This window comes from Macaca nemestrina, chromosome 10 (genome assembly GCF_043159975.1).
Source record: "Macaca nemestrina isolate mMacNem1 chromosome 10, mMacNem.hap1, whole genome shotgun sequence".
Taxonomy (NCBI): Eukaryota; Metazoa; Chordata; class Mammalia; order Primates; family Cercopithecidae; genus Macaca; species Macaca nemestrina.
The window spans coordinates 94,466,131-94,492,702 of record NC_092134.1 but is presented as its reverse complement, the minus strand read 5'-3'; the positions used below and the strand labels follow the sequence as shown (position 1 = coordinate 94,492,702).

The 26,572-nt window shown below is 35.1% G+C and overlaps 1 protein-coding gene across 17 annotated transcripts in view; it reads right to left on the bottom strand.

The window, feature by feature from the left end:
- LOC105470146 (kinesin family member 21A) overlaps positions 1 to 26,572 on the bottom strand; it is a 159,155-nt gene that overhangs the window by 51,785 nt on the left and 80,798 nt on the right. For 12 of the 17 annotated variants that reach the window (XM_024789242.2, XM_071071874.1, XM_071071875.1 and 9 more), the window contains exons 7-16: positions 23,651 to 23,766; positions 18,757 to 18,952; positions 17,849 to 18,038; positions 17,434 to 17,497; positions 13,657 to 13,860; positions 8,375 to 8,413; positions 3,650 to 3,740; positions 3,110 to 3,227; positions 2,509 to 2,697; positions 1,770 to 1,969 (exon numbers count right to left, since the gene is read on the bottom strand). In XM_024789242.2, the coding sequence (XP_024645010.2) occupies positions 1,770 to 1,969; positions 2,509 to 2,697; positions 3,110 to 3,227; positions 3,650 to 3,740; positions 8,375 to 8,413; positions 13,657 to 13,860; positions 17,434 to 17,497; positions 17,849 to 18,038; positions 18,757 to 18,952; positions 23,651 to 23,766 (1,407 nt within the window). The remainder of the gene's footprint in view (positions 1 to 1,769; positions 1,970 to 2,508; positions 2,698 to 3,109; positions 3,228 to 3,649; positions 3,741 to 8,374; positions 8,414 to 13,656; positions 13,861 to 17,433; positions 17,498 to 17,848; positions 18,039 to 18,756; positions 18,953 to 23,650; positions 23,767 to 26,572) is intronic. The other 5 variants (XM_071071877.1, XM_071071878.1, XM_071071889.1 and 2 more) reach the window with 1 other exon arrangement.

The following is a 26,572-nucleotide window of genomic DNA, read 5'->3' as shown; positions in this document are numbered from 1 at the left end:
AAAATATTTATAAAGTACAAAAAAATTACAGTAAGCCAAGGTTAGTTTATCACTGAAGAGAGTTTTTAAAATAAATTTAGTGTAGCTTAAGTGTATACAGTATTGATAAAGTCCACAGCAGTGTATAGCTATGTCCTAGGACTTCACGTTCATTGATTCACCCAGAGCAACTTATAGTCCTGCGACCTCCCTTCATGCTAAGTGCACACCTTACAGGCACACCTTGGAGACCTTGAAAGTTTGGTTCCAGAGCAACGCAAAAAGGTGAATTCACATTAAAGCAAGTCACACAAATTTATTTGCTTTCCCGGTACATATAAAGTTATGTTTATACTATACAGTAGTCTATTAGGTGTGCAATAGTATCATGTTTAAAAAAATAGTTTGCATGCCTTAATCAAAAAACTTAATTGTTAAAAAGAAAATGCTGACAGAGACACGAAGTGAGCAAATGCTGTCGGAAAAATAGCAGCAGCAGACATCCTCAAGGCAGGGTTGCCACAAACATTCAATTTGTAAAAAATGCAATATCTGCAAAGGTCAATAAAGCAAATCACAGTAAAATCAGGTATGCCTATAAAAGTGTACAATTTTTGGCTGAGCACACTGGCTCATGCCTTTAATCCCAGCACTTTGGTAGGTTGAGGTAGGTGGATCAGCTGAGGTCAGGAGTTCGAGATCAGCCTGACCAATATGGTGACATCCTGTCTCTACTAAAAATGCAAAATTTAGCTGGGCATGGTGGTGTGCACCTGTAGTCCCAGCTATTTGGGAGGCTGAGAAAGGAGAACTGCTTGAACCTGGGAGGTGACAGAGTGAGACTCCCTCTCAAAAAAAAAAAAAAAAAAAAAAAAGTGTACCATTTTTTATCTTTTATACTGTATTTTTTACAATACCTTTTCTATGTTTAGATATGTTTGGATACACAAATATTTAGCATTGTGTTAAAATTGCCTAGAGTATTCAGTATAGTAACATGCTGTACAGGTTTGTAGCCCAGGAGCAATAGGCTCTACCATGTAGCCTAAGTGTGTAGTAGGCTATACCATCGAGGTTTGTGTAAGTATACCCCATGTTTGACAAATAATCACCTAAAAATGCATTTCTCAGAACGTACCATCATTAAGTGATGCATGGTTATACTATCCAAATCACTTCCATATTTGCTATTTTATTGCTATTTTAAGAAAACTACAATGACTTTCATGATAGACGTAAAGAATAATTGATTCCTCAACAAAAACAGATAACAGATCAGGATTTGCACACTCTCTTTGGACAGGGGAAGAAAATTAGTGCTTTTCTATGTATGGAAATGATAAACACTAAATGTAAGACAGTTATTAGCTATTGGAGAATGAGGAATATGATCAGGAAGAGATAAACAGAAGGCTTACTGTGTATCTGTAATGCTTAATATTTTAAACTAGATTGTGGATACAATGTTTGTTATGTTATTATCTATGCTTTCTTGCATATTTGAAATATTTTATGTTTTTGTTAAGCTTGTGTAAGAGTTGTAAGAGAAGAAATATCCATCAATGTCTAAGAAGCCCTGATGAGCACATGATTTTCAGCTACTCTTGAAGAAAGGCTTTGATGAGGAATGACTATCAGAAACAAATTCTAATTGCCAAAGGAAAGTACATCATTTGTAAGATTGGGTTACCTTTATCGAATACGGAAAGAACCACAATAGTTGATTATTTTTTGTCCCAATTGCAAAATCATACTGAACATCAAACGTTAATGGAAAAAACAATCAATACCTTTGTTTTTTTCATTTCCATCACATCCTGCTGCAATTTCTTCAATTGCTTTTCATACTGAGACTGATTTTTAAGCAACCTTGCATGTTCTTTTTGAGCTGCTTGAAGCCTCTGCAGTTCTTTATTCATGGCTTGGAGTTTCTTTTCATATTCAGACCTAACTTTTTTTGCTTTTTCTTCTGAGTAAGATTCTACTGAGCCTAAATGACCAGAGGATATTTTTATATGTTTTTTGTGAGACACAGATTTTTATTTCACAGATTTACAGTCCATATCCAAAGAGAAGAGCTACTTCCCAAACATTCACATCTCAGAAGACTAGGGTGTCTTTCAATCATTCTCTCTTTATTATCTACTCTTACCCTGTTTAATGATTATTGAAGCTTATTCATTAATATGTTATGTTAAAATGTACCCAACATAAATCAAAACATTAAAACAACCATAAATTTGTATAAAGTGAGTAAACAGCCTAGGCAGATATCAGTATGAAAAAACAAAATAAATAACAATATTTAACATTATGAGACAAATTAACATATAATCTGGTTAGAAAGTATTTACAAGCTACATATAACTTTTAAATAAAAGACACAAACTGAGACTTGCAAAAACAAAACAAACAACCTTTTTTAGGTTTAATACGGCTTCTATCATTTTTTTCTTCTACAGGAAAAGATAAAAAACCCATTTTGAAGATTCAGCTTGAACTTTCATTTGAATTAAATATAATTCTTACCTAAGTTTTGAAGCACCTGGTCTCTTTCAAGCTGAGTGTCCCGAATTTTATGTTGCAGCATCATTAGCTTCTCTTCATACTGCTTTTTCAGAGTCTGCAGTCTTTTCTGGCTGTTTTCTAGTTCATCAATCAGCTTTTGCTTAATTGCAATTTCACAAGTAATGTTTGCCAAGTCTGCTTGATAATTGGCTATTTATAAAAGAAGAAAATAAAAATCCTGGTACTAGGTCAAAATATCAGAATTCTAGCTTTCAAACAAGAGCATAAAAACCATCAACTAGGTATTTTTATTCACTGATTAGTCATTAGAAAAGTTTCCTGGATAAACCAAAAACCAAAAAGGTGAATGAGATAAAGAGTGTTCACTTTGATCAAGGACAATGCTATTTGTACTCAGCAAGAATGGAAATCACACAATGACTACATCCAGCAAGAGAAGTAACTCATTTGTTTAGCACATAAGCCTTGGAAGGCAAATGTAGGTCAGTAGTCACAAAAGTTGCTTTCATCAAGTATGAAATGGAGAATGTTAAGAGTTTTCTGTCACGGTTTAAACAACTTCCCAAAATGAATTTTTGCCCTTATACCAAATGGCAAGTACCTTTTTCATCTGATTCAGAATCTGATTCATCAGAACTTTCACCACCCTCAATGTCATCTTCCTCCTCCTCCTCCTCCTCTTCTTCATCCTCATGATCACTCATTTCTTGACTTTCTTCCTAAAATGTGATTTGTGAAAATTAATAGCAAAATATTGGCAAAACAAACTGATTCTCTCATTGAGAGAGGCTGCTGGAGTACAAAATACAGAAACATAAAAAAGTTCACTTTTCATCAGTATAAAAATCCTTCCAAGATGTTAAGGTTATTAGATAATAATTTTGTCTTAAACCAAAAAGTATTTCATCTCTCATAGTATTCTATCCTTGCCTCTGCAACACAATGCTTTCACAATACATAAGATTGAGAGTTGTCAATATTTTACAGTTCATATTTCTGAAGAAACATCTTCAAAGAAATAGATTGAACAGAATGCATCATAAACAGTTCATTTTTCTACAAGTAAGTTAGTAAGTTATCAGCAACCAAGAACAACCAAACCTGGTGACTAAAACTGACAAGTTCATTCTTTCACACTTACCACTTCTAATTCATTGTTTTCTCTTTCTGAAGCACCCTTTTCTTCTTTCTTCTCTTGATCAGTGTCCGTATTATCCTCTTTACCAGCCACACTAAAAAAAGGAACATAAGGGTATGGTGTTAAAACAGAAAGGAAAGTATTCACTTTTTTTCTCTCATATTTTTAAAAGCCATCAATGATTTGTGAAAACAAACTTTAAATGTTGGTCACTTAAATGAGCAAAGCTATTCTACCTGACGCTTCAGAGAAAAATGGAAATTGCCAATCAGTCAATAGTGTAATGATTTATATCACCGGAGAAAAGCTTATTTTCAGAAAACACTGAGGAATAGATTATGCCTGAAAGCACGAGACCTCGACACCCCTAAGAACTAGTCACAGTAGCAGTCAGTTAACTGGAATTCAAAAGAAATCAAACATTTTTGTTTTCTCATTTGAATACAAAAAACTTATCTCATATTAATACAATGATATAAAAAACTACATTTTTATTGATGTCCTAATACATTTAAGAGTATATTTAAAGTTCCAGATTAAATCTGCCCACAGTAAGCTTGTCTACACTAGCTACATCCATCAGTGTGTTCAGGTCTCCTTCAGGTAGTGGCACAGGCTCTTTTTTCTTAGGCAGCCCATACAGCACAAGGCCACTTCTCATTATGGTCTCACACAATGGGTCTTTGCATACCAAAAACTGTCTAATGTTCAGGCTGCCCTTTGATTGAATAGAAAATTTCAGGGTCTGCCACAAGATTCACCTTATAAGTGGAGGCTCTCCTCTTCAGTTACCTGGTATCTACAACCATAACTACACACATATCAGGGAATGATTATAGCTAAATTAATTCAGCCCTGGTGGTCCTGAGGAAAAGAGAGAAGTTTTGTATACCCAAATAACTCTAATCCTTTGTGGATTTAGCAATCAACTATGCACAGACAGTACACTACTGATCACTAGACTCACATATTTAATTAAGCTAAATAACATTAAGAAAGTAAACTTTAAATGAATCTGTATATGAACTATTTCCTTTTGTGCTATAGTAGCATTTTAAAATCATTATAAAGCACTTTGAGAGGCCGAGGTGGGTGGATCACGAGGTCAGGCATTTGAGTCCAGCCTGGCCAACATGGTGAAACCCCGTCTCTCCTAAAAATACACAACAGCCGGGTATAGTGGTGCATACCTGTAATCCCAGCTACTAAGGAGGCTGGGGCAGAAGAATCGCTTGAACCCGGGAGATGGAGGTTGCAGTGAGGCGAGATCATGCCACTGCACTCTAGCCCGGGCGACAGAGTGAGACTCTGTCTCAAAAATAAATAAATTAGTTAATTAAAATAAATTTTAAAAATAAATAAATAAATACTCAAATAATACAATATTCTCTGAGTAAAATTCCTCTAGAAAAAAAACTTTATCAGAATAGCTCAATAACAGCTATTGTTTTTTCATATATTCTTCTATATTAAATAATTTCCCTAATATATGGATTGATTTTTAGCTTTTAGGCTAAAAACTTAATCTCATTTAGGCCCTATTATAACTATAACTTTAATGATTAACTGTAGGTTTCTATTCTCAGAGATATTTTTGTACTGAGCACTATGAATATAAATACTTTTCCCTTGTAAGTACTTTTCAGAGTTTGTCATTTATGTTTATGTTATTATTTATTTAGTGCCTGTATTTCTCACTAGGCAGTCAGCTTCCTAAGGGAAGGGATCATGTCTGTTGGCCTCCACATTACATCCCTAGTACCCAGGGCCTGGCACATAACGAATGTGAAGTAAGTGGTTTGTTAAATAAATCAATCCCTGTGACTACGCATAAGCACCTCTGTTTGAACATGCTTATGTATCTCATGTACTAGCTCGGCTGGAGTAGAATGGTAGTTTTAAAAATGCATAAAGATGCATGAGAGACAGCATATATATGGCGAGAGAAGAAATTACAAGTAGGAGTACCAATATAACAGTCTTAACTGGAAATGAATGAAGTAAATTGTAACAGGGATCCATGAGTGCTGTTAAATCATTTGCATGGAGAAAAAATGAGCTTGAAGAAAACTAGGAACCACCTAGAAAGAACTTTTATGATAAACAAGAAATAATTTTGTGTGATATACTAAATGCCTCTCTTAGGTTGCTTATAATATACTAGGACTGCTGATTTTCCACCATCATGCAGTTCAAGCTGAAAATCTAGAAAGAAATTCCCCTTTCATCCATCATCAATTAAAAGGCCAGCAGTATGTACTCAAACAGTGCTATACTTGAGGTCTAGGTCTAAGGTGTAGGGCTAGGAAAGGACAATTTATTAGGGAGACATCTTCCAGCAGGTTTCCCAATTCCCTCTCCTGAGCAGTCTCCCTTTCTCACCTGTGACTGCTACAGAATACAGTTTTCATTATTCTCTGTTCTTGTATTACTTCAAGTTCCAACCAAATCGCATTATACTTAAGTTTACGGCCATACAACCACCTTATTCCAAACATTTGACTCAACATATCCTTCTACTCCCTACTCCAAGTCACTGATACCCAGTTAAACAAATGCTATCTTTACGTCTACATTAACTCATATATTATAAGTCATTCATGCCACTTCTGATGCAGAAAAATCAGCAGTCATAACTTTACATTATTAATTTAAAGGCTTAAGCTTTTAAAATACAAGTTGATAGTTATAATTTTTATACCTCAAATATTCAAGTTTTCCTCAGTAAACCGAGGCAAATTGATACCTAAAATAAGTATCTAAATAGCAATGGAAGATATTTAAATTAGTACTTTATATAGAATCAGAAGCTTGGGAGCTGGAATTAGCAATTAACCCCTTCATTTGACAAACAAAAAGGGAACTGTGGCCTGGAGAAGTTAATCCCCTCAAGAGGACTAAAACCAGTTATCCTGACTCCCAGACCATTTCAAAGTTCAGTTCACAGACTGGAAGCATCTCCATCACTTGGGAGCTTATTACTTATGCAGAATCTCAGGCTCCACCTCAGCCCTACTGAATCAGAATCTGCATTTTATCAAAATCCCTAGGAGATCTGTACACACGACTATGTTTCAGACATTGTTCTGTAACCACCAAACCACTCTGCTTTTGCTATCCTTCAGGGATCATGTAAAGATGGAAGTAAACTCCTTTCACTGAGTACATTTAAAGGACTTATGGTGATTAAATGCTTCCACACACAATTTTAATGATGTATCTTATTTTGACCTTTCAGAATAGAAGAAATTTCACAATTTTAATGCCTTAATTTAACTCCAGTAATAAACATGTTGTCCTAAATATGTATTGCTTAGGTGAGTTAGGGTATGACTGATAAAAAAATTAAAATTATAGCCTAAGTACAGAATACTTTAAAGAACCTATGGACTTATGGCATATAAGTATAAAAACTTTAGAATACTATATAACATACTAAATATAATTATAAAATATAAATTATAATTTAAAGAAAAACATTTTAGGCCGGGCGCGGTGGCTCAAGCATGTAATCCCAGCACTTTGGGAGGCCGAGACGGGCGGATCACGAGGTCAGGAGATGGAGACCATCCTGGCTAACACAATGAAACCCCGTCTCCACTAAAAATACAAAAAAATTAGCCGGGCGTGGTGGCGGCGCCTGTAGTCCCAGCTACTGGGGAGGCTGAGGCAGGAGAATGGCGGGAACCCGGGAGGCGGAGCTTGCGGTGAGCCGAGATTGCGCCACTGCACTCCAGCCTGGGCGACACAGCGAGACTCCGCCTCAAAAAAAAAAAAAAAAAAAAAAAAAAAAAAAACAAAGGAAAACATTTTAAACTTTAAGATATTTAAAGTAAGATATTCATTTAACTAATTGCATAGTATAAGTTCTCAAGTTCTTAAGTAAAAGATGAATTTCTAAAGTAGGGCTTCCAAAACAGTTAAATATTACCTTGAAACTAGTATGTTTTCTTAATCATTTTGACTGTAATCTAGAGACTTGTTTAGGAAAATCTATGAAGAAAAGTTCTGATAAGGAAAATATCACTTGATCCTTGGTTAAATAATCCTAATTCTGAATCAGTAAAATGCAAATCAAGAATATGATTCTAAATTTTGCTCGTTTCCAATGAAAAAAGCAACTATCCTGTTTTTGATGTCCACTTCAAATACATTTTAAAAGCAAAAATTGTTTTTCTATTTCAACCTTAAGAATGTCTTATAAATCTTATTTGTAATCAGGCCACAGTTTCCTTTTGTTTGTTGTCATTTTAACGGTTTTTTTTTTTCCAGTAAAGATTATATTAAATAAATAAGAGAGAGACAGAAGCCCACCCATGACTCAGCATGTGCTACAACAAAATGTCAATTTCCATTCTGCTCACAAGTTTCCGTAGACAAAGAATTACTGTTGTTTTTTCTTTTTTAAATAAATCAAATGGCAGGGGTTTTAGGGCCATTTTTACCCTACAAAAGCTAAGTCATCATCATAATTATCATAGTTTATTCTGTAATCACATGAAACTGCCTGAATTTTAATTGAAGTATCTAGTGAAGATTTTATTCTTAAAAAGTACTTTCTTAAAAATGTATTACAGTGTTCTTGTTAGTTTTATAAAGTCAGCATTACTTTTAGGAGCACCCCAGCTTATCTAGTCTGAAACAATATATAATACTATAACACATTTCCTTGTGAATGGCAACTCAGTATTTAAACATTTTAATAGAAAACCTGGGAAATATTCCAACCTTCTTTCTTCTCGATTGCTTTCCTCAAGTTTCTGTAGCCTTCAAAATCACGAGGCACAGTATTGGAAGGCCAAGCCAATGAAGGACAAACCAGACAGTAAAAAGCGAAAGTGATAAGAAGGTAAAAATGATACATGAGCTTGAAGACTTTAAAATAAATTTTAAAAGATATCATCAAAGGACAATACACAGTAAAAAGGCAATACATTTGTATGAATAAAAAGTAAGTAGAAAATCAAGCAGCAATATATCTAAGAAGAGTATATAGACTATCAGTTGAAATTATGCAGCAGCAAAATGTATAGTCTCAATTTATAAAAGTTGATAAGGATTAGGCATTCTTGGATGCCTTTTCTTTAGTCTGAAGTGGGTCAATTTACTCAGCTTCCCCCAAAAAAGACCACTTTCAATAATATATTCTTTCTTTCAAGCGTTTACAGAAGAATTTTTAATGGCATCATTAAAAGAATTCACAAAGTAATGCCTTTATACCATAATATGAAAATACCACTAATACTAAATTCTAAGATAATACTTTTAAAAACATACTTTCTGTTGTAATACACTACATATGAAAAGCACTAAATCTAAAAAAAAAACTGATTTCAAAGTTATACATGAAATGGTATTGCAGGCAAATGAATACGGTTGTTATGATATCTGGGAAAAACTGTAATTTTATTACTTGAAAATAAAATTTCACATTGGGATTAAAGAGTTTACTAATTATTATAAACTATTGAACGGGCATATCTATAAAGCAATAGTGGCAAAAAAAAAAAAAAGAGGTGGGGAGAACTGTAGTACTTTCCATTAGTAAGATTGTTTTTTAACCAGAAACATATAAGAAATACCATGTGTACAGGGTTTTAAAGATAAAGAATATTCAATATTAAAACTTGGAGATCTTTACTCAGTGGAATGTACTGTATACCAATATTTGTCATGTAGAAAAAAAGACAGATGTGCTAGGCTCTGATTAAGTATATGGCAATTTTGATATAGAACACTTCTGCCCAGAATATTTTTCAGAAAATATTTTTCAGAATCATCAATATTTTAAAATGAAGAGACTGAATCAGAGGTATGAGTTATTTTATCAAGCCAGTCCTTTTCATTTTAATTTCATAATATATGTGCTCCCATGTGATTCTTATTTACTGGTCTGTGATTGTTTTCGCATCAACTTACATGCCGCCATTAGATGAGACTAGCAATCTTTCTGAGAAAAAGTCTACAAAGTAATATACAGTAATCAAACGGTCTAGTATAGTGATTAGAAAAAGCAAAGTAAAGCCACTGCCTAAGAAATCTGTGTTTCTAGAGTTTCAACCCAACACCACTAAATGCAAATCAGTGCAGTCTGATCGATGAGTGAAGTTTTTTTATGTTGCAAGTCATTTAAAGCTAGATATCCAAAAATATGGGATTTAATGTGTGAATGGTAAATTTTCCTCGTCCACATACAAAAAATTCAAAAAACTTTTATGTCTACTCTAGGCTTATACTAATGATAATGAGCTACAATGGCTCAGAGAATGTGGTTTCCTCACGAAGAACCCAGATTTTCTATTTTCAATATAGAGACTTTTGTTAGCTTATACAAGAAAGCTATATTAAAATATAAAGCTGACATGAGCTAGCAAGTACATAAATTTTAGACACCTCCTAAATTGCCTTTTTAAAAACCATTACAATCAGTGGTTCAAAAAGACAATGGAGGGACAGAGAAATAAACTAATAATCTAACACCTCTCCCTAATTTAAAGGAGTTCAATTTTTACTTCATTTAGTTCCCCTAAATGTTTCTTCTACAGTTAAAGAGAGAGAATGACAATTCTTGCCAACCATTCTAACATTTGTGTAACTGAAAGATATGCAACATAGTTTAATTGTTATTTTCTTACTATCTACACCTCTGGATTATTCTACAGCTCAACAGAAAATAAGCACAATAAGGTAGAGGAGCAAACCTTAAAACCTTACATATTAGCTATTAGTTATAGTTCTGATAAAGACTGATGCAGAAGACAGCATTTGTGGCATCCTTCTTAAACACAAATGCAGCTTCTGGCATTAAAATGATCCAGTTACTACTCTTCCTATCAACTCTTACATTGTCAGAGGCCTTGTAGCCACGGCAACCAAGAATCTACAACACAGAGCAATAAATTAAAAGACACAGAGCTTCCAAAGAGTTTGTGAATTCAGTGACAAGGAAAGGAGGCAGCTATAGAAGCCAGGACAGCTTAGAATAGCTAAATCCAAAGGTCAAGCAAGCCCCAGTCAGGTTTTAGAAACTCATAGGCACAAGAAGGTAAAAAAAAAAAAAAAAAACCACTTTCCTACTCTATCTTTTTTTCATTAGATTATGCTGTCTAACATATTTTGTTGTATGGATTAATGTATCCTCTTTAAAAATTACAAACACCCCTACAAAGGAAGCTTGTTGGTTATCAGTCATTTCCACTGGTATGAATTCCTTTAGTCAAATGGCTTTGTTCCTGAGTTTGAATTTAAGGAGATCAGAGAAGTAGATAATTTTGAAATTGGGAGCACTTCAGGGTAGGGCAGAATTACATGAGAACTGGACCGCATAAGAGAGGAATGGATCAAGGTAGCATGGGGACACAAGAAGGTTAGTAAGAACGAATGGCTCAAGCAGAAATTCCCATTTTTCCCCCAAAGACTGGCCTACACCTATGAGAGGGAAAGAAGGTTCTTCCCCCTGTCTTGCCTTTTCTTGCCCCCTTCTGAATTATTCTTACCATATTATAAAATGGGCAGAAATCATTTTATGTGAGTGAGCTGGGAAATTTGGATACCAGGTATTTACAATGCTTGCTAGAGAAAAATTAGGCCAAAGTTTCAATTAATTTTTAACTGAACCTCCTGTATGTGTAAGGTTGAGGCAGACCCACATTTTGCAATGCCCTCTCTGACAGATAAAATAGATAAACATGAAGCATGGAATGCAACTCAATCAGAATCAATGCATCTAAACAGGAGCTATCACTTCCAAGGAGCTCCTGTGGAAGACTGAGCACTTTAGTAAAGCTGTTGTCCTTCTAAACATTTCTGGAACTCTAGGTATATTGTATGCTGGATTTTTTCAACTTGTAGGGAATCCTTTGGCTAAATGAGGGCTTAGCTACATTTTAAAAATAGAAATTGACATACAGTTAAAAGTTATTGGGATCCAAGTGTGATGAACAAAATGCTTTATCAAACTAAGTAAAACAGGATTGGTTTTCATTTTTTAATTCAAAAAAAAAATTGATTATAGTATGGTAAGACCTATTAAATGTTATAAATTCTTATATGTAGCAATAAAAATTTATAAATTGGCTCTAAAAATGTTTATAGTTACATGGTATAGTACACAAGAAAATTTTTTAGATTCACATATTATATAGGTGTCAGTTTTATAAAATTATATAGGTGTCAGTGTACAAAGGTACACTACAGCATGTGTGAAAATGCTCTTTAAAATGTTTGCATATAGCACTCTATAGGTATATTAATTTTTAGAAAGTATTAATTTATTTTTCTCATTCTAAGCTATCTTTCATCTCTTATCTGGCTCATTCACAAATATTTTATCTCTAATTATGTGGTTTTTTGTTAGGAAATGAATTATTTTCTTCACTTAGGCTTTAATGTTTAAATCCAGTTGTTTGGTGAGTTCTTATCAGTATTAACATCTATTATTTTTATTGTAATAATTATCACAACTACATAATCACTGAATTAGTCACAACCACTATTAAAATGTTCAAAACAGCCTAGATTTCTATTGGGATCCTTAGTTGTTTTTCGTTAGTCATATTCAACAAGTGATTAAGGAAATATCTCTAAATTTACCTCAAAAGGAAAAAGCAGTATCAGTTGTGACCTTAAAAAAAACTTTGCTTATACTTACTTATTATTTATGAATACAAATGACCTACATCTTTGAAAACAAGTCATACCATTTGACATTTTGACCAACTACAGAAGTGGATTTTACAAGTCAGTGATAAGTCATGTGCAAAAGTCTCAAGTTAATTCAAGCAGTAACTTGGGTAACACTAGTTTCGATAATCCTATGATCATTATTTCAGTTTTAATTGCCCTCCATAGGGGGAGAGCTAATCATTATACATTTCTTAATGCTGCCATAATCAATGATCTATGAAAACATCTAAGACATTAATATCTCAAGAATGCAATTTCAAATGCAATGCCTAACCATAATGTACAATTCCTTGTTTTAATTATTCTCTCTAAACTCAAGAACACAGAGCAGAGTTAATTTGAAGAATTTAAACTTCCAATGACTTTGATCAACTGGCTGCTCCAGGAAGAAATGCCTGGCTGCCTAAATACATTTCTAAATAAACTGAGCAAAGCAGCAGGTAGGCTAAACGTCTACATCAGTTCTACAAAGCATTCCTCCTGTAACAAACCAGGTGGCAAATCAGATGATTTTGCTTCCTTTTGAATATCTAGCCAAAAATGTTTAAATTTAATTTGACTGGCATGCTCAAAATATAGTCTCTGTAAATAATCTGACTGCACAATAGAATCAGTGTGTAAACATGTAAAGAGCTTACGAATATTTAACCACTTACACATTACAAGTGGTTAAATTTTCATTTTCTTCCTCTCCTTTGCACCCAGTTGATTTCAGAGGGACAAACTATCAGGATGCAAGAAAGAGAAAGCCTAGAACAGTGGTGAAAAGCTGAGTAACTCCTTGTTGGAAGATTCAAAAAGCCTGAAATAGCATAAATAATTTTCACATAATCAAATTAGAAGCCCTGCAGAAAATATTTAAGAGACCAAATGACATTACATGACATTCTGATGGATTAGTTTAGCCCTTAGTTAAACTAATCTAGACAGGGATGAAAATATCCATGAGACTACTTAATTGTATTAGGAAATGGGGAAAAAAATGAAAACACTGAGTTGTAATGGTACAGCAAGCTTTGCCGAAAAGCAAAATGAATGGAATGCAAAAGCAGCTATTTGAAGAAATAATAAAATAATTTATAATAGTAATTTTATATTGTCATGGTCTAAATAAAATTAATTACCATATTATTACAATTAAATCTATTTTTCTTACACATAAGTAGAGATAAACCATTAAAAATATAGTTGTAGTTTCAGCTAACATAGTGATTTATTTCATATACTAAGGTACTCATGAAACTATGTATGCTCTTTATAATTGCAAATTAAAATACCCTGAAAAGGAAATAGAGATTCATTTAGCAGTGATTTTATAATCCCACCTTTTTTTCTTCCTCTTTTCTTTTCTTTTCAACTTCTCTAAATCTTTCTTTGCTAGGTCTATAATTTCAATGGTTTCTTTGTCTGAGGATAGTATAGTAGGAGAAAAAGTTGATGATCCACTGAAATATGGCGCTCTTGCTGTGGCTCTTGTCAAGTTTTTCCGAAGGTTCTCATTCACTGCTTCACTTTCTAATAATTTTGCTCTAGCAAATAAAAATATATTTAAATAGGGAGTATTTTTCTCTGTGGATAAAAATACATAACATAAAGTATACCACACTACCATTTCTTAAGTGTACAGCTCTGTAGCACTAAGCAAATCTACACTGTTCTGCAACCATCGCCACCATCCATCTCCAGAAATTTTTCATCTTCCCTTACTGAGACTCTATACCCATTAAATATTAACTTCCCCCTCAGCCCTTTTATCTCAGCTCTGGCACCCATCGTTCTACTTTCTGTCTCTATGAATATGACTGCTCTAGCAATAAGGCAGGAACATTTTAAATGAGTTAATCTGCATGTTAAAAAAGTTTTCCAAAATGCATTTCAACATGGCTACAGGATAAGGATTTTTAAACTAAATAAAATTCTCAAAAAATAATAAAAATAATCACAAAAGAATGCTCACGAACACTGTTTAAATTTTTTTTCAAATTTCCTGATTGAATAATTATACATTTGCAATCATAATCTTAATACTCAAAAGAATTCTACATATTCAGATGCCAGTGGTAATTAGATTACTTGAATTCTGGCCAGTTGGACATCAGTTGTCCTTGCTTGTAAACCTATTATTTAAACTTAAAAAATACACAAGCAGCATGCTCCCCTTAGTTTCAGTTCCTCATTCATCACACAATAGCAGCATTTCCAAAACTGTGCAAGGAATAAATTGTCAAATTTGCCCCAAACTGGCTGACAGACATCTGGCTCCTGAATATAGCATGGGAAAAGACAGTATCTCCAAGGAAACTTGAGTTTGAGAATTGAAAAAATTCTTTTGTTTGCTCAAGCAGTCCTAATAATGACAGAATAATGTACACACTGATCCTAACACATGAAGACATCAAACAATGAAATCCTAAAAGAACCTAGATTATTGAGACTAAAAGGATTCAGAGAGTCCTCTAGGCCCATTCCCTTATTTCTATTTTATTTAAACCATCAAAAATACAACTATCTACTTACATATAATAGATTTTCAAGGTCAGTCTGGCACAATAGTGATTGAGACTGAAAAATAAGAAAAAAATACAACCTATCTCTCTCAACACTCTATTACTAAGCACTTTCGCCATATGTTCAAATATTTCAGAGAAAGATGCTGGATTATTTGCAATACTAAGCTCTGGAAGTCACAGTCAGCTCAGTGCTTTTTCATTGCCTACCAAAATTATTCATTCTACTCTTGAAATAGTTGAGACACATGGGGTCTCACTATGTTGCCCAGGCTGGTCTCAAGCTCCCAGCCTCAAGTGATCCTCCCACCTCAGCCTCCCAAAGTGTTGGGATTACAGGCATGATCCACCCTACCTGGTCCTACACATTCTTTAATGAAATTGTTTTAGTATAAATGTGATACCATATGTGAGCAGAACAATTACAGTATTTTTAGATGGTTAAATAGCTGTGTACAAACTTCTAGGTTAAATAAATGACTTCAAAATTGTTTTAGAGAAAATTCACATAAAAACTCAAAGTTAAAATTCATGATTATCAAACAGTAGAAAAGTACAAACAATATATTACACTTTTCTATATTTTTAATTTCTAGCACAAAGCCTGGGTACTTAATAAAGAATGCTAAGAATGAATGAAAATATAATAAATCAGCTAACAATAATGATCTATATTTTAATGGGCTCCTTTATTATTATGTAATAAATAATGTGGGTATTTTATTTTAAAATTTACGTTTTTCACCTAATGTTAAAAGTCTGCATTTGGTAGGGGCATATCCAATGACTCTTTGATCCTAGTGCTAATAAAGGCCTTTTAGGGATTACCTGCACAAACTCCAGGGTACATTAACAGAATCTACTTTTTGTATGGCCTACAGGGAGACAAGTTGAGGATCTGGAACAAGGTATTAACCTACACCAGGAAAGATTTGATCAGCGATTGAACTCAGGGCCCATGAGTCATCTCTGTTCTCTAAATGGCTTAAGGAAGGAATAGTCTTAACTCAAGACTTAGAAGAAGGAAGATATTAGATGCTACTTTTAGCCACTAGAAGGAGTGGAAGTGGTTCTGGCAGTTTTCTAGGAAATAAGGACATTAGTCAAGCAATTTGCCTAACAGTGACAAAAAGCCAAGGTACAACCTTAGAATACAGAGTGGAGGAAAGGAAAGAGAGACTAAGAACTGGAATAGGCAATCCGCTTTAACAATTGGCAAGTGCCAAAGAAATAAAAGCGATAAGAGAAGCAGCCTAGGAGCAGGAAGAGGATCTTCAAGAATTAAAAAACAGAGCTATCAGTTGTGTCTCAAGGAGTGGTAAAATGGGGTCAACAAAATCAGGAAAGACTGGTCAGAGAACAAAGTTTTAGCAGTAGGCGGGGAACAGTACTGCCAACAAGGGGTAGAAACTGCAAGTCCAGGTTGGCTGCTGAGCAGAACTAGGATGTAGTGCCCAAAGGTCTCTGTCAAAAACGTGAAGCATGAAAAATTATATATATATGTACTATGCATAACATATATAATATATATGTACACATATACACACACAGAATAAAATTATACTTGAATAACTATATTGCCACATCGGCATGTGTTTTCATTTGTTTTTGCTTTTTGAAACATTTAAGAGATCCAATGTGCCTTGTGTAGCCAGAAACAGTGGCGATAGTACTTGCCACAGTTTGAGAACCTCTAGAACAGCCAGAGGAAGAGAAAGAGAACACAAATACAAGACAGGGTAACTGTGAAAGACGATCTCCTCCCATTTGCTTATGTTCTACAAATAGCAGAAGTGAGATTTGAACTACTTAGATGCTCTGCCATGGAGCTGACTGGAGTTTTCCTTCAAGAAAAATATAGCTCAGTCATCACAGCAAACCATGGAACCTGAAAATATTATTGACTTAACCTTCTTTCCCAACCCTATTCCCCAAGTCTACTCCCCTCCACATTCCTACACCAGGCATGGGCATCCTTTAACTAAATTCTGTCATTCTGTTTACTACATGTGATGATTTATGTATGCTGCCCAACCTAGAGTGTGAACTCTTTATGTCATGCTTGCCCCCAGCCCCAGTCATGGTATTGACATATGCAAGTATGTGTGGCATGTTGTATGAAATGTGAATAGATGTACCACAGAGGGGCAGGCAAATTAGTAGGTATGCCATGATTTACATGCAGGAATAGCTAAAGATATAAAAGAGAACAGGAGATTCAAAAAATTGGAGATGACATGTAGATATTGATCTATTCCCAAGTGATGGGGAAAGAGGCATATGAAGGAAAGGCATCAAAGATAACTTCAGCAACATAAATTTTGCCTGTTTCATATGTCAAGTTAGGTAAGCACCCAATTTTGGGATATAGCAGTAAGAGTAGGAGAATAATACGGGAAGAGAGGGGAGGAAAGGAGCTTGGAATATGACATCAAGGGAAAGGTAAGTAACAAGTCTCCTAAAGTTAACCTAACCAAAGGGCTGAAATATCACCATGGACAACTGCCAAACAATAAGCTCAACAAACAGAAATATTATAACATTGCAAAATTCAAAAAACCATATGCATTATATGTTACAGAACATGAACTATACCTGAGATCTTCGATTTCTTTTATATAACTATGAATCATATTACTAATCTCCTCATTTCCTTCACCTGAAAGACAAAATATGAAATAAAAATTTTCCTTTAAATTAAGACTTCAACAAAACAGAAGAAAAAAAAGTCGGGAAACAAAACAGTAATTTTTTAAAACACAATGCTTACAGCAAATTTTCTACCCTTTATTAGATAGGCAGACCATAAGATAGTATTATTATAAAGGGAATATTTTGTTTATATAAGAATTTATTATTTTTTGAAATTAGGTATTTAGCTTAAAACCACAGACTGTATACACAGAGACTAGCATTTCTATTTCAACGATGCTAGGTAATTAGTGAACACAAAGAATGTTCCCTACCCTCCAGAAGTTAATCCCTCACTTATCCCACCCTACGCGCATACCTGCTCTGGCAAGAACGTGGTTGGCCTGATCACTAACAAGCTGTGTAATTCTGGACCTCAGTGCATCAACCGTCTCTTGCATGGCTTTAATTCTTACACGCAGGTTATTATTTTCAGTCTGTAGCATAGCATTCTCATGGAACATGTCATTGATGCTTTCCACACCCTCTTCGTCAATTATTCTTTTACCCTAGTAAAGGAAAACAATGTCCTTGTTGCTTGAGGAGTCAAAAACACAAGAGTTTTGCTTAAGGATACTCTATAACTATACGTTCTCCAACCAAGAGCACTTTTATCTTACCAACCCCAAGGCAAAAGAAATCCTTTCCCCTCTAGCAGAACACTTCACAATGTATTTGTTACTAAAGAAATTGATTAGCCAGGTGCAGTGGCTCATACTTGTAATCCCAGCACTTTGGGAGACCAAAGTGGACAGATCACCTGAGGTCAGGAGTTCAAGACCAGCCTGGCCAACGTGGTGAAACTCCATCTCTACTAAAAATACAAAAATCAGCCAGGTGTGGTGGCGGGTGCCTATAATCCCAGCTACTCAAGAGGCTGAGGCAGGAGAATCATTTGAACCTGGGAGGAGGAAGTTGCAGTGAGCTGAGATCACACCACTGCACTCCAGCCTGGGTGATAGAGGGAGACTCCATCTCAAAAAAAAAAAAAAAAAAGGGTAGGAAAGCTTTTGAACAAACAGTTGTTAGGTTAGACTGAACATAGTTAAAGACTGCCCACAAGGAAAACTAGAGACTCCTACCTCCAAAAGGAAGGAGGACACTATTATGACAACCAAGAGATTCCAGAGACACATATGTGTAAGGCATTATTGTGTTCAGAAAGTGCCAGCCAACAAAATGCAGAAAGTGCCAGCCAACAAAATGCAGTCAAACTCATTAGCTTACTGTTTTGTACTCCATGAGCTCCATCTGAAGTCGTGTGATTTCACTACGAAGTGCATTGATTTGCTGACTAGCTCTGTCCTGATTGACCATCACCTTATTCTTGATATTTCTAGCTCGATTGGCATATTTCAGGGTGTTTAACGTTTCCATAAAGTCTCTGTCTGAAGGGCTGACACATGCTATCATGATTGTTTGGCTGAAAGTTACAAATAATAGTTAGGCTTACAGATAAAAGCACCTAAAATGCTAAAATAATCATTTTTAAACTCCTGACATTTGAATAGTATCTTCTCTTCAAGATACCAAAATATTGAGCAAATTTAAAAGCCCCTGTACTTTAAGACTATCTTAAAGAAAAAGATTTTGTTTACTTTGGGGAAATACATTGATATTACTCACCTTTGACCTTGAGAAAGTATAAGCACATATATTTATTTCTTACCTCTTTGCTAAAAAGATTTGAAGCAGTGCACGCAGTAATTCTAAAATTAAACTGACTACAATATATTATATTGAAAATAAAAAAACCACTTCTTTCATTATTCATTTATTCTTTCAGTATTTTAAAAACTTATTCGTAATCACCTGTATGCTGACTTTTGATGTCAGCAAAGAATTGTACACAAAATCGAATCACACTGGAACAAGACGAGAACTTAGTATATTCTTGTGTTTCATTATATAAACTGTCATTTGTGACTGAATGATCAGAGTTCCAGTTTCTGGCCAGATTACACAGGAAAAGTGGGAAACATTACTTTATGGTCATGCTAAATTGATTTAGCCACCAAAGTTTAGGATAGTGAAATGCTAAGTATGCCCCAATTAGTATGTTTGTCAATAAAGCAGACATGGAGATTCTAATAGACACTCACAAACTAACTAAAAGTTGTGCAGGAACTGCAATTAAGGAGCAGTCTACTTATCCTGGTAGAAAAATCAACGCCTATCAATCATAATCTTAGCCTCCTAGTCTCCTGCTTCCAATCTTTTCTTTCTACAATAATCTCAACACAGTACTCGTAGGTACCCCTTGTCCCATTCCATACCTTTTCCCTACAACTCTTGCTTACCCTTACTGTTACTATTATTCAACAATCAACTAAGGTATCACCTAATCCAAGAACCAAATCCTCAGTTTGTCTGTACCCTTTCTGCCTCCTCACACCTTTTGCATACCTCTTTTGCATTCATTATATTATTATTATATTGAAATTTTCTAGACCCTAAAACTCTTAGACTTTAAATTCCTAAAGGACAGGGATTATCAAGTTTTATTTATCAGTGTACTTCTAAACATATAACACAATATTTGAACCAGTATTAGGTCATTAACAATTGTTTGTGGTGTGTGTCATGTGTATATAATATTTACTGGGGGTCAGAAAGTTAAAATAATTCATGCCATTTTAGTTTTCTCTTTTGATAAAGAGAATAAGATAATTCAGTAAGTGTGAGGATTATGGATGCTGATTAGAGAATAGGGAAATTTGAAGTGTGGTCCCCAGTCTAGCACCGGTCTGCAGATTATTTTTACTTACGTAAAATTGGGGAAAATAAATTTATATTAGCCTTCTTTGATCCACACAGATACATACATCTATTTTTCATTTCTTTACAAAAAATGTGTAAAGTAGTGCAGAAATTGCAAGTAAGCACTTTAGAAACTTCCACAACACTGGAACTTCCTGTAATCAATGACCTCCTCTCATTGAATGTAGATCAGTTCAAGTGTTTTCAAACTTGAAAACACTTGGTGAGTCACAAATGGGGCAAGCTCTGTATGGTCATGCAAAATATTAACCTACCACAAATTAGAAAGAAGGGAAGGACTCGCCTTTAACAAATATTTTGAGAAGTGCTGGGATCAAGGGCTTAAGAAGAATAGTGAAAGTCAGGAATGAGAGGAACTGGCAAGGATCAACTGTATAGGGAAAATGTCATATATTAAACAAAATCCAAAATATATAAATTTCACCAATGATTCTGTTTATGAAAAACTCAAAGAAAATATTAAAGCTATTTATTTTAAAAGTTCACACAAAAACCACAATTCTGTTTTAAAGTTAACTATATCACTTAAATATTTTATTATATTTTATATTTCCTATAAATTAAGTTATACTATACATCTGGAAGAAAATACATCACAATGTTAGCAGTAGTTACTTCTAGGTATTAGAATTTTTTTTTTTTTTTTTTTTTTTTGAGATGGAGTCTTACTCTGTCACCCAGACTGGAGTGCAGTGGCACAATCTCAGCTCACTGCAACCTCCATCTCCTCGGTTCAAGTGATTCTCCTGCCTCAGCCTCCCAAGTAGCTGGGACTACAGGTGCCCACCACCATGCCCAGCTAATTTTTGTGTTTTTGTTAGTAGAGATGGGGTTTTGCCATGTCGGCCAGGCTGGTCTTGAACTCCTGACCTCAGGTGATCCGCCCACCTAGACCTCAAAGTACTGGGATTACACGTGTGAGCCACCATGCCCAGCCAGAAATATAACTGATTTTTATTCATGCTTTATACTTTCCTGTATTTTCCAGAATTTTTGCCATAAACTGGTTATGATGTTTATTAAACACTGTAAACGTAAAAAAGCCAGCTCGACTTTTTTAAAAGACACTAAATTATGCACATAAACATACGGAGCTTATTTTCAAAAATATCTAATTTTTCTTTTAAGATTAATTTGTATAAACTTCAAAAAATGAAGATACTTTGCTTTCCAAGGCTTACACAAAGTACAGTGCTTTTGCATTAGGAATGCAATCCTAAAATTTTAAGCAAAAATTGAGGTACACGAAGAAAGGAATTAGAAGGGGTCATCTCCCTTGAGAGATTACTACCCATTAAGGAAATGGGTGAGGAACATGAGACTATTTAGCTGTACCTAAACCTCAACAGAAATTCAAGACCCACAGTGAAAAGATTTTAGAACACTTGCAAGGTAAGCAAACTCTCAAAAGTATTGAAGTTTTCAAGAGTTAAACTTGTAAGGGGAGGACATTTATCATCTCTGCTTTGTTTTATAGTTAAGAAATAAATATAGGAAAAAGCTACAATTTAGAAAACCTGAAAAAATTTACACTTGGCTGAAAAAATGAAAATTTTTATTCTGTTATAATAAGACCCTTCTTGATACTGAAAATGTAGAACACAAGCAAGAGATACATTATAGTGGAAAGAAAACTGCATTCATACATAGGATGTGCTGGAAGAGACATGAGTTAAGAAAAATGCCAATATTACCTAAAAGGAAGAAACATAAAAATGACAATGTTGTATTCTACAAAACAGAACTTTATTTCTTTTTTCTTTGAGACAGAGTCTCGCTCTGTTGCCCAGGCTGGAGTACAGTGGTGCCATCTCGGCTCACTGCAAGCTCCGCCTCCTGGATTCATGCCATTCTCCTGCCTCAGTCTCCCGAGTAGCTGGGACTACAGGCGCCTGCCACTATGCCCAGCTAATTTTTTATATTTTTAGTAGAGATGGGGTTTCACCGTGTTGGCTAGGATGGTCTCAATATCCTGACCTCGTGATCTATCAGCCTCGGCCTCCCAAAGTGCTGGGATTACAGGTGTGAGCCACTACAGCCGGCCAAAACAGAACTTTATTTCTAAACCAAATGGATTATAAACTTAAAAGGATTTAATACTATCCAAAATTATTTGGATAATAGTTGTTGATACGGTGTGGATCTGTGCCCTTGCACAAATCTCATGTCAAATTATAATCCCCGATGTTGGAGGTGAGGCCTTGCGGGAGGTGATTAGAGGCTGGGGGCAAATTTCCCTCTTGGAACTGTTCTCATGATAGAGTTCTCAGAGGATCTGGTTGTTTAAAAGTGTGTGGCACCTCCCTCTTCTTCCTCCTGCTCCAGTCCTGTGAAGTGATCACTCTCCCTTTGCCTTCCACCATGACTGTAAGTTTCCTGTGGCCTCCCTAGAAGCCAAGCAGATGCCAGAATCATGCTTCCTGTAGAGCCTGTAGAACTGTGAGCCAATTAAACCTCTTTTCTGTATAAATTACCCAGTCTCCGGTATTTATGGCAGTGCAAGAACGAACTAACACAGTTGTTCAAAAAGAAACCTTGTAAGTTTAAATACTAGATTTCTTGTATAGCAGCTAATAATCTTTTCAGTAAATACGATGTTACATTATTGCAAACACTGTAAAATAGATTCACTGTGGTGGTTGGTAACTTGTTGAATTTTGCTATGATTGAATTTAAATGCCAAAAATGTTTCCATTTGTAAAGCCAACACGTTTACAGAAGGGAATACATTACCCACTCCGCCGCCAAAAAAAAAAGAGCTGAAAAGACATATTAGAATGATGCAAGATATGAGAAAGAAGAATGTCAGTGATACTGGCAAAGTTAATAACCAGACAACACTCTGTATTTCATTCAGTGGACATTAAGAAGATTTTTCTACATATAGAAACAATTTGAATTTTTAGAAGATTTTGTAAAAAAAAAAAAAAAGAAGTACCAATAATATTTAAATTACCTTGTAATTACTTAGAAAACAGTATTTACTTTTTCAACAAAATTATATTAGGTATCTACTCTGTGCTAAGTACTTAAAGCAGAAGCTATGATAAGAGAGAAAGTCCACATACTATTGACTTCATATATAAGCTAAGTGACCTTGAATAAATTACTTAACCTCTCTAGATTTCATTTTCCTTATCTAGAAAATAGAATAATAATACCTACACCTCAAGGGATGCTAGAAGGATTATGTGAAATAACATACAAAATTATTCACACATTTCAGATTCTTAACAGTATAAGGATTAGTTCCTCATCCTATTAGTTTGCTTTATAATTACAAGCTTACTTAATAATGAATAATCAAAACTCTGAGTAAAGGATAATCATCTACGCATACCTATTACCCCCAAGGGAATCCTGTAGTAGTCTCGTTAGCTTGGAATCTCTGTAGGGGACATGTGTGGCCCTCTTGCTTTTGTCTCCCAAGGCACTAATGACATTGCCAAGCGCCAACTAAAAGAAAGAGAAAGAAAGACGGCAAAATGATACAAATTTATTAATTATAACATTTTTAAATAAAGAAAGCTTACAGAGAATAATATAGAGACATAATATAATTAAGAATATTTGTTTGGTTTTGTTTTACATTTGTAATCAACGCCACTGAAAATTTGCTACATAAATATTAGTACTATATATAATACCTTATGTGTATATTAGTACTATAGTAGTAAGTACTAATTCTTTGAAATAGAAATAAGATTGACAACTTTAGTTATCCCTAGAATTATCAGAGCATCAGGTTATGTCCCCAGAAAATTGTCCATTCATGTTACAAATTCTTCTCCTCAACTCAATGAAAAAATAAAATGTTTAGTTAGTTTAACAGTTTGATGTGAATTTTCATTTTGCAATACAGTTCCCATGGGAAAAGAAAATCTTCTTTAATCACAGCAAAAAAATCAGTATTATTTCTCTGAACAAGGTATTCCTATGCAAGTATATCTATCCTTAGAAATACAATAAGATGGGCTGGGTACGGTGGCTCACTCCTATAATCCCAGCACTTGGGGAGGCCAAGGTGGGTGGATCATCTGAGGTCAGGAGTTCGAGACCAGCCTGACCAACATGGGGAAACCCCATCTCTACTGAAAATACAAAAATCAGCTAGGTGTGGTGGTGTGTGCCTGTAGTCCCAGGTACTTGGGAGGTTGAGGCAGGAGAATAGCTTGAACCTGGGAGGTGGATGTTGCAGTGAGCTGGGATCACAACACTGCACTCCAGCCTGGGCAACAGAGTGAGACCCCGCCTCAACAAATAAATAAATAAATAAATAAATAAATAAATAAATACAATAATATATGTGTTAGCATCCAATTATTTAAAAACTAGTCAAATTACAGAACTCTGTAGTCACTCCTCCTGCGACCCTGCTGTTTTTCCTACTGTCACTGAATTATCACCTACAAGAGAAACATTATCCAAAATGTTGCTCACACTAGCCATCAGTAATGCAAACATCTATAATCATAACTTTGTTAGGAAAAATAGATCATGCAGGGAGTGGCAACAGGATCACACTTTGTCGTCATTCCCCCTTTTCAGAGCGGCTACCGTCATAAGCAATGGTAATACTAAAACTCTACTAGATATGTCTCAACATGCTTCAAGAGCCTAAAGAGGAAAACAAAGCAATGGCTTTTGTCTTTTCCTAACAACATAAATGTAAATACCACCATGATTGTATCTCCTAAGAAAGTCAAAACAATACACAAAGTCCAGAATCCAGGCACGCCGTTTTACACAACATTCATCCACATGGTTGGACCATCAAGATGAGTATTGGAGTTGGAAGGTCTGGCTCTCTCTAATCAGCCTTGGTTGATAATTTCCCCATAGAAGGTTCATAATCATATAGGAGCAAATATTGGGGGCTGATTAATGGGAGGAAAGCAGACACCACACACTCTGAAACTGCCTTTGCAAAATTCGTATCAGTGAGAAAAGCATGACAGTGAGGGAGATCCGACTTAATCCACTCCATCTTGCCTTTAATTTCTAAACTGCCCTTGTTCATCCCTATGCTGAGCTAACTAAAGGAGGAATTTAGTTTATAGTTTAAAGAATTTTGAAAAGATGATAACAGCCTTTTCCTGAAACAACCCTTCTTCTTCCCTGGGGACCAGCAAGCCTTTGTAAAACTAACAAATTGGCCACAAGATTATTAGAAATTATGATTTAAGAGTCATGCAGCCAGAGGCCACGAGATTCCTAACCTCCCCAATTGCTCCTATGGATAAGATTACTATTGTAAAACCTAAGATTGGTGTTTGGATATTTTTTCAGACCCTGCATTCTGATGCACCAGCTGGCACCATGCAGACTGGTAATCTAGCTCAACCAGTTCTGTAATCCCACCCAGGAACAGAAGACAGCAAGAAGAACCCACTGAGACACCCTATGACTTCACCTCCACTCCCCACTCCCTTAGCCCCCTCATTCACCAAATTATACTTTAAAAACCGCAGTCTCTGAATTTTTGGAAAGACTAATTTGAGTAATAAAACTCCAGTCTTCCATTTAGCTGGCTCCGTGTGCATTAAACTTTTTCTCTATCGCAATTCCCCCATCTTGATAAATCAGCTCTATCTGGGCAGCAGGCAAAAATAATCCATTGGGTAGTTACAACTCTGATGCTACTGGCGTCACAGAAATTTAGGGATGTCATTACATTTGTGCAGGCACAAATTTCCAGTTATGTAATGAAGATAATAAGAACATTTTAATGCACAAAACTTTGCTCTAAAATATTTCCTTCCATATAATGAAGCTTTATGCTCACTAAATCACAAGGAGTTTTCCAATCAAAATGCCATTAAGTGGCATGGTATTAAAGTTAATTTTTAATATAACCTAGAAAAAGTATCACTTTTAAAAAATCATTACCAAAAAACATTATAATTTCCAAAGTCAATAAAATGACTGTCATAAAATATTATCAAAAGGCTACTTTGAAGGTCTTCACCCATGAAATAACTTAATATTAAATCTTGGGCCAAGCGCAGTGGCTCACGCCTGTAATCCCAGCCCTTGGGGAGGCTGAGGTGAGTGAATCGCATGAGCCCAGAAGTTTGAGACCAGCCTGGGCAATGTGGCAAAACCCCATCTCTACAAAAAATACAAGAATTATCTGGGTGTGGTGGTGCTGGCCTGTGGTCCCAGCTACTAGGGAGACTGAAGTGAGCCCGTGAGGTCAAGGCTACAGTGAGCCATGATCGCACCACTGTATTCCAGAGTAGGTGACACAGTGAGACCCTAT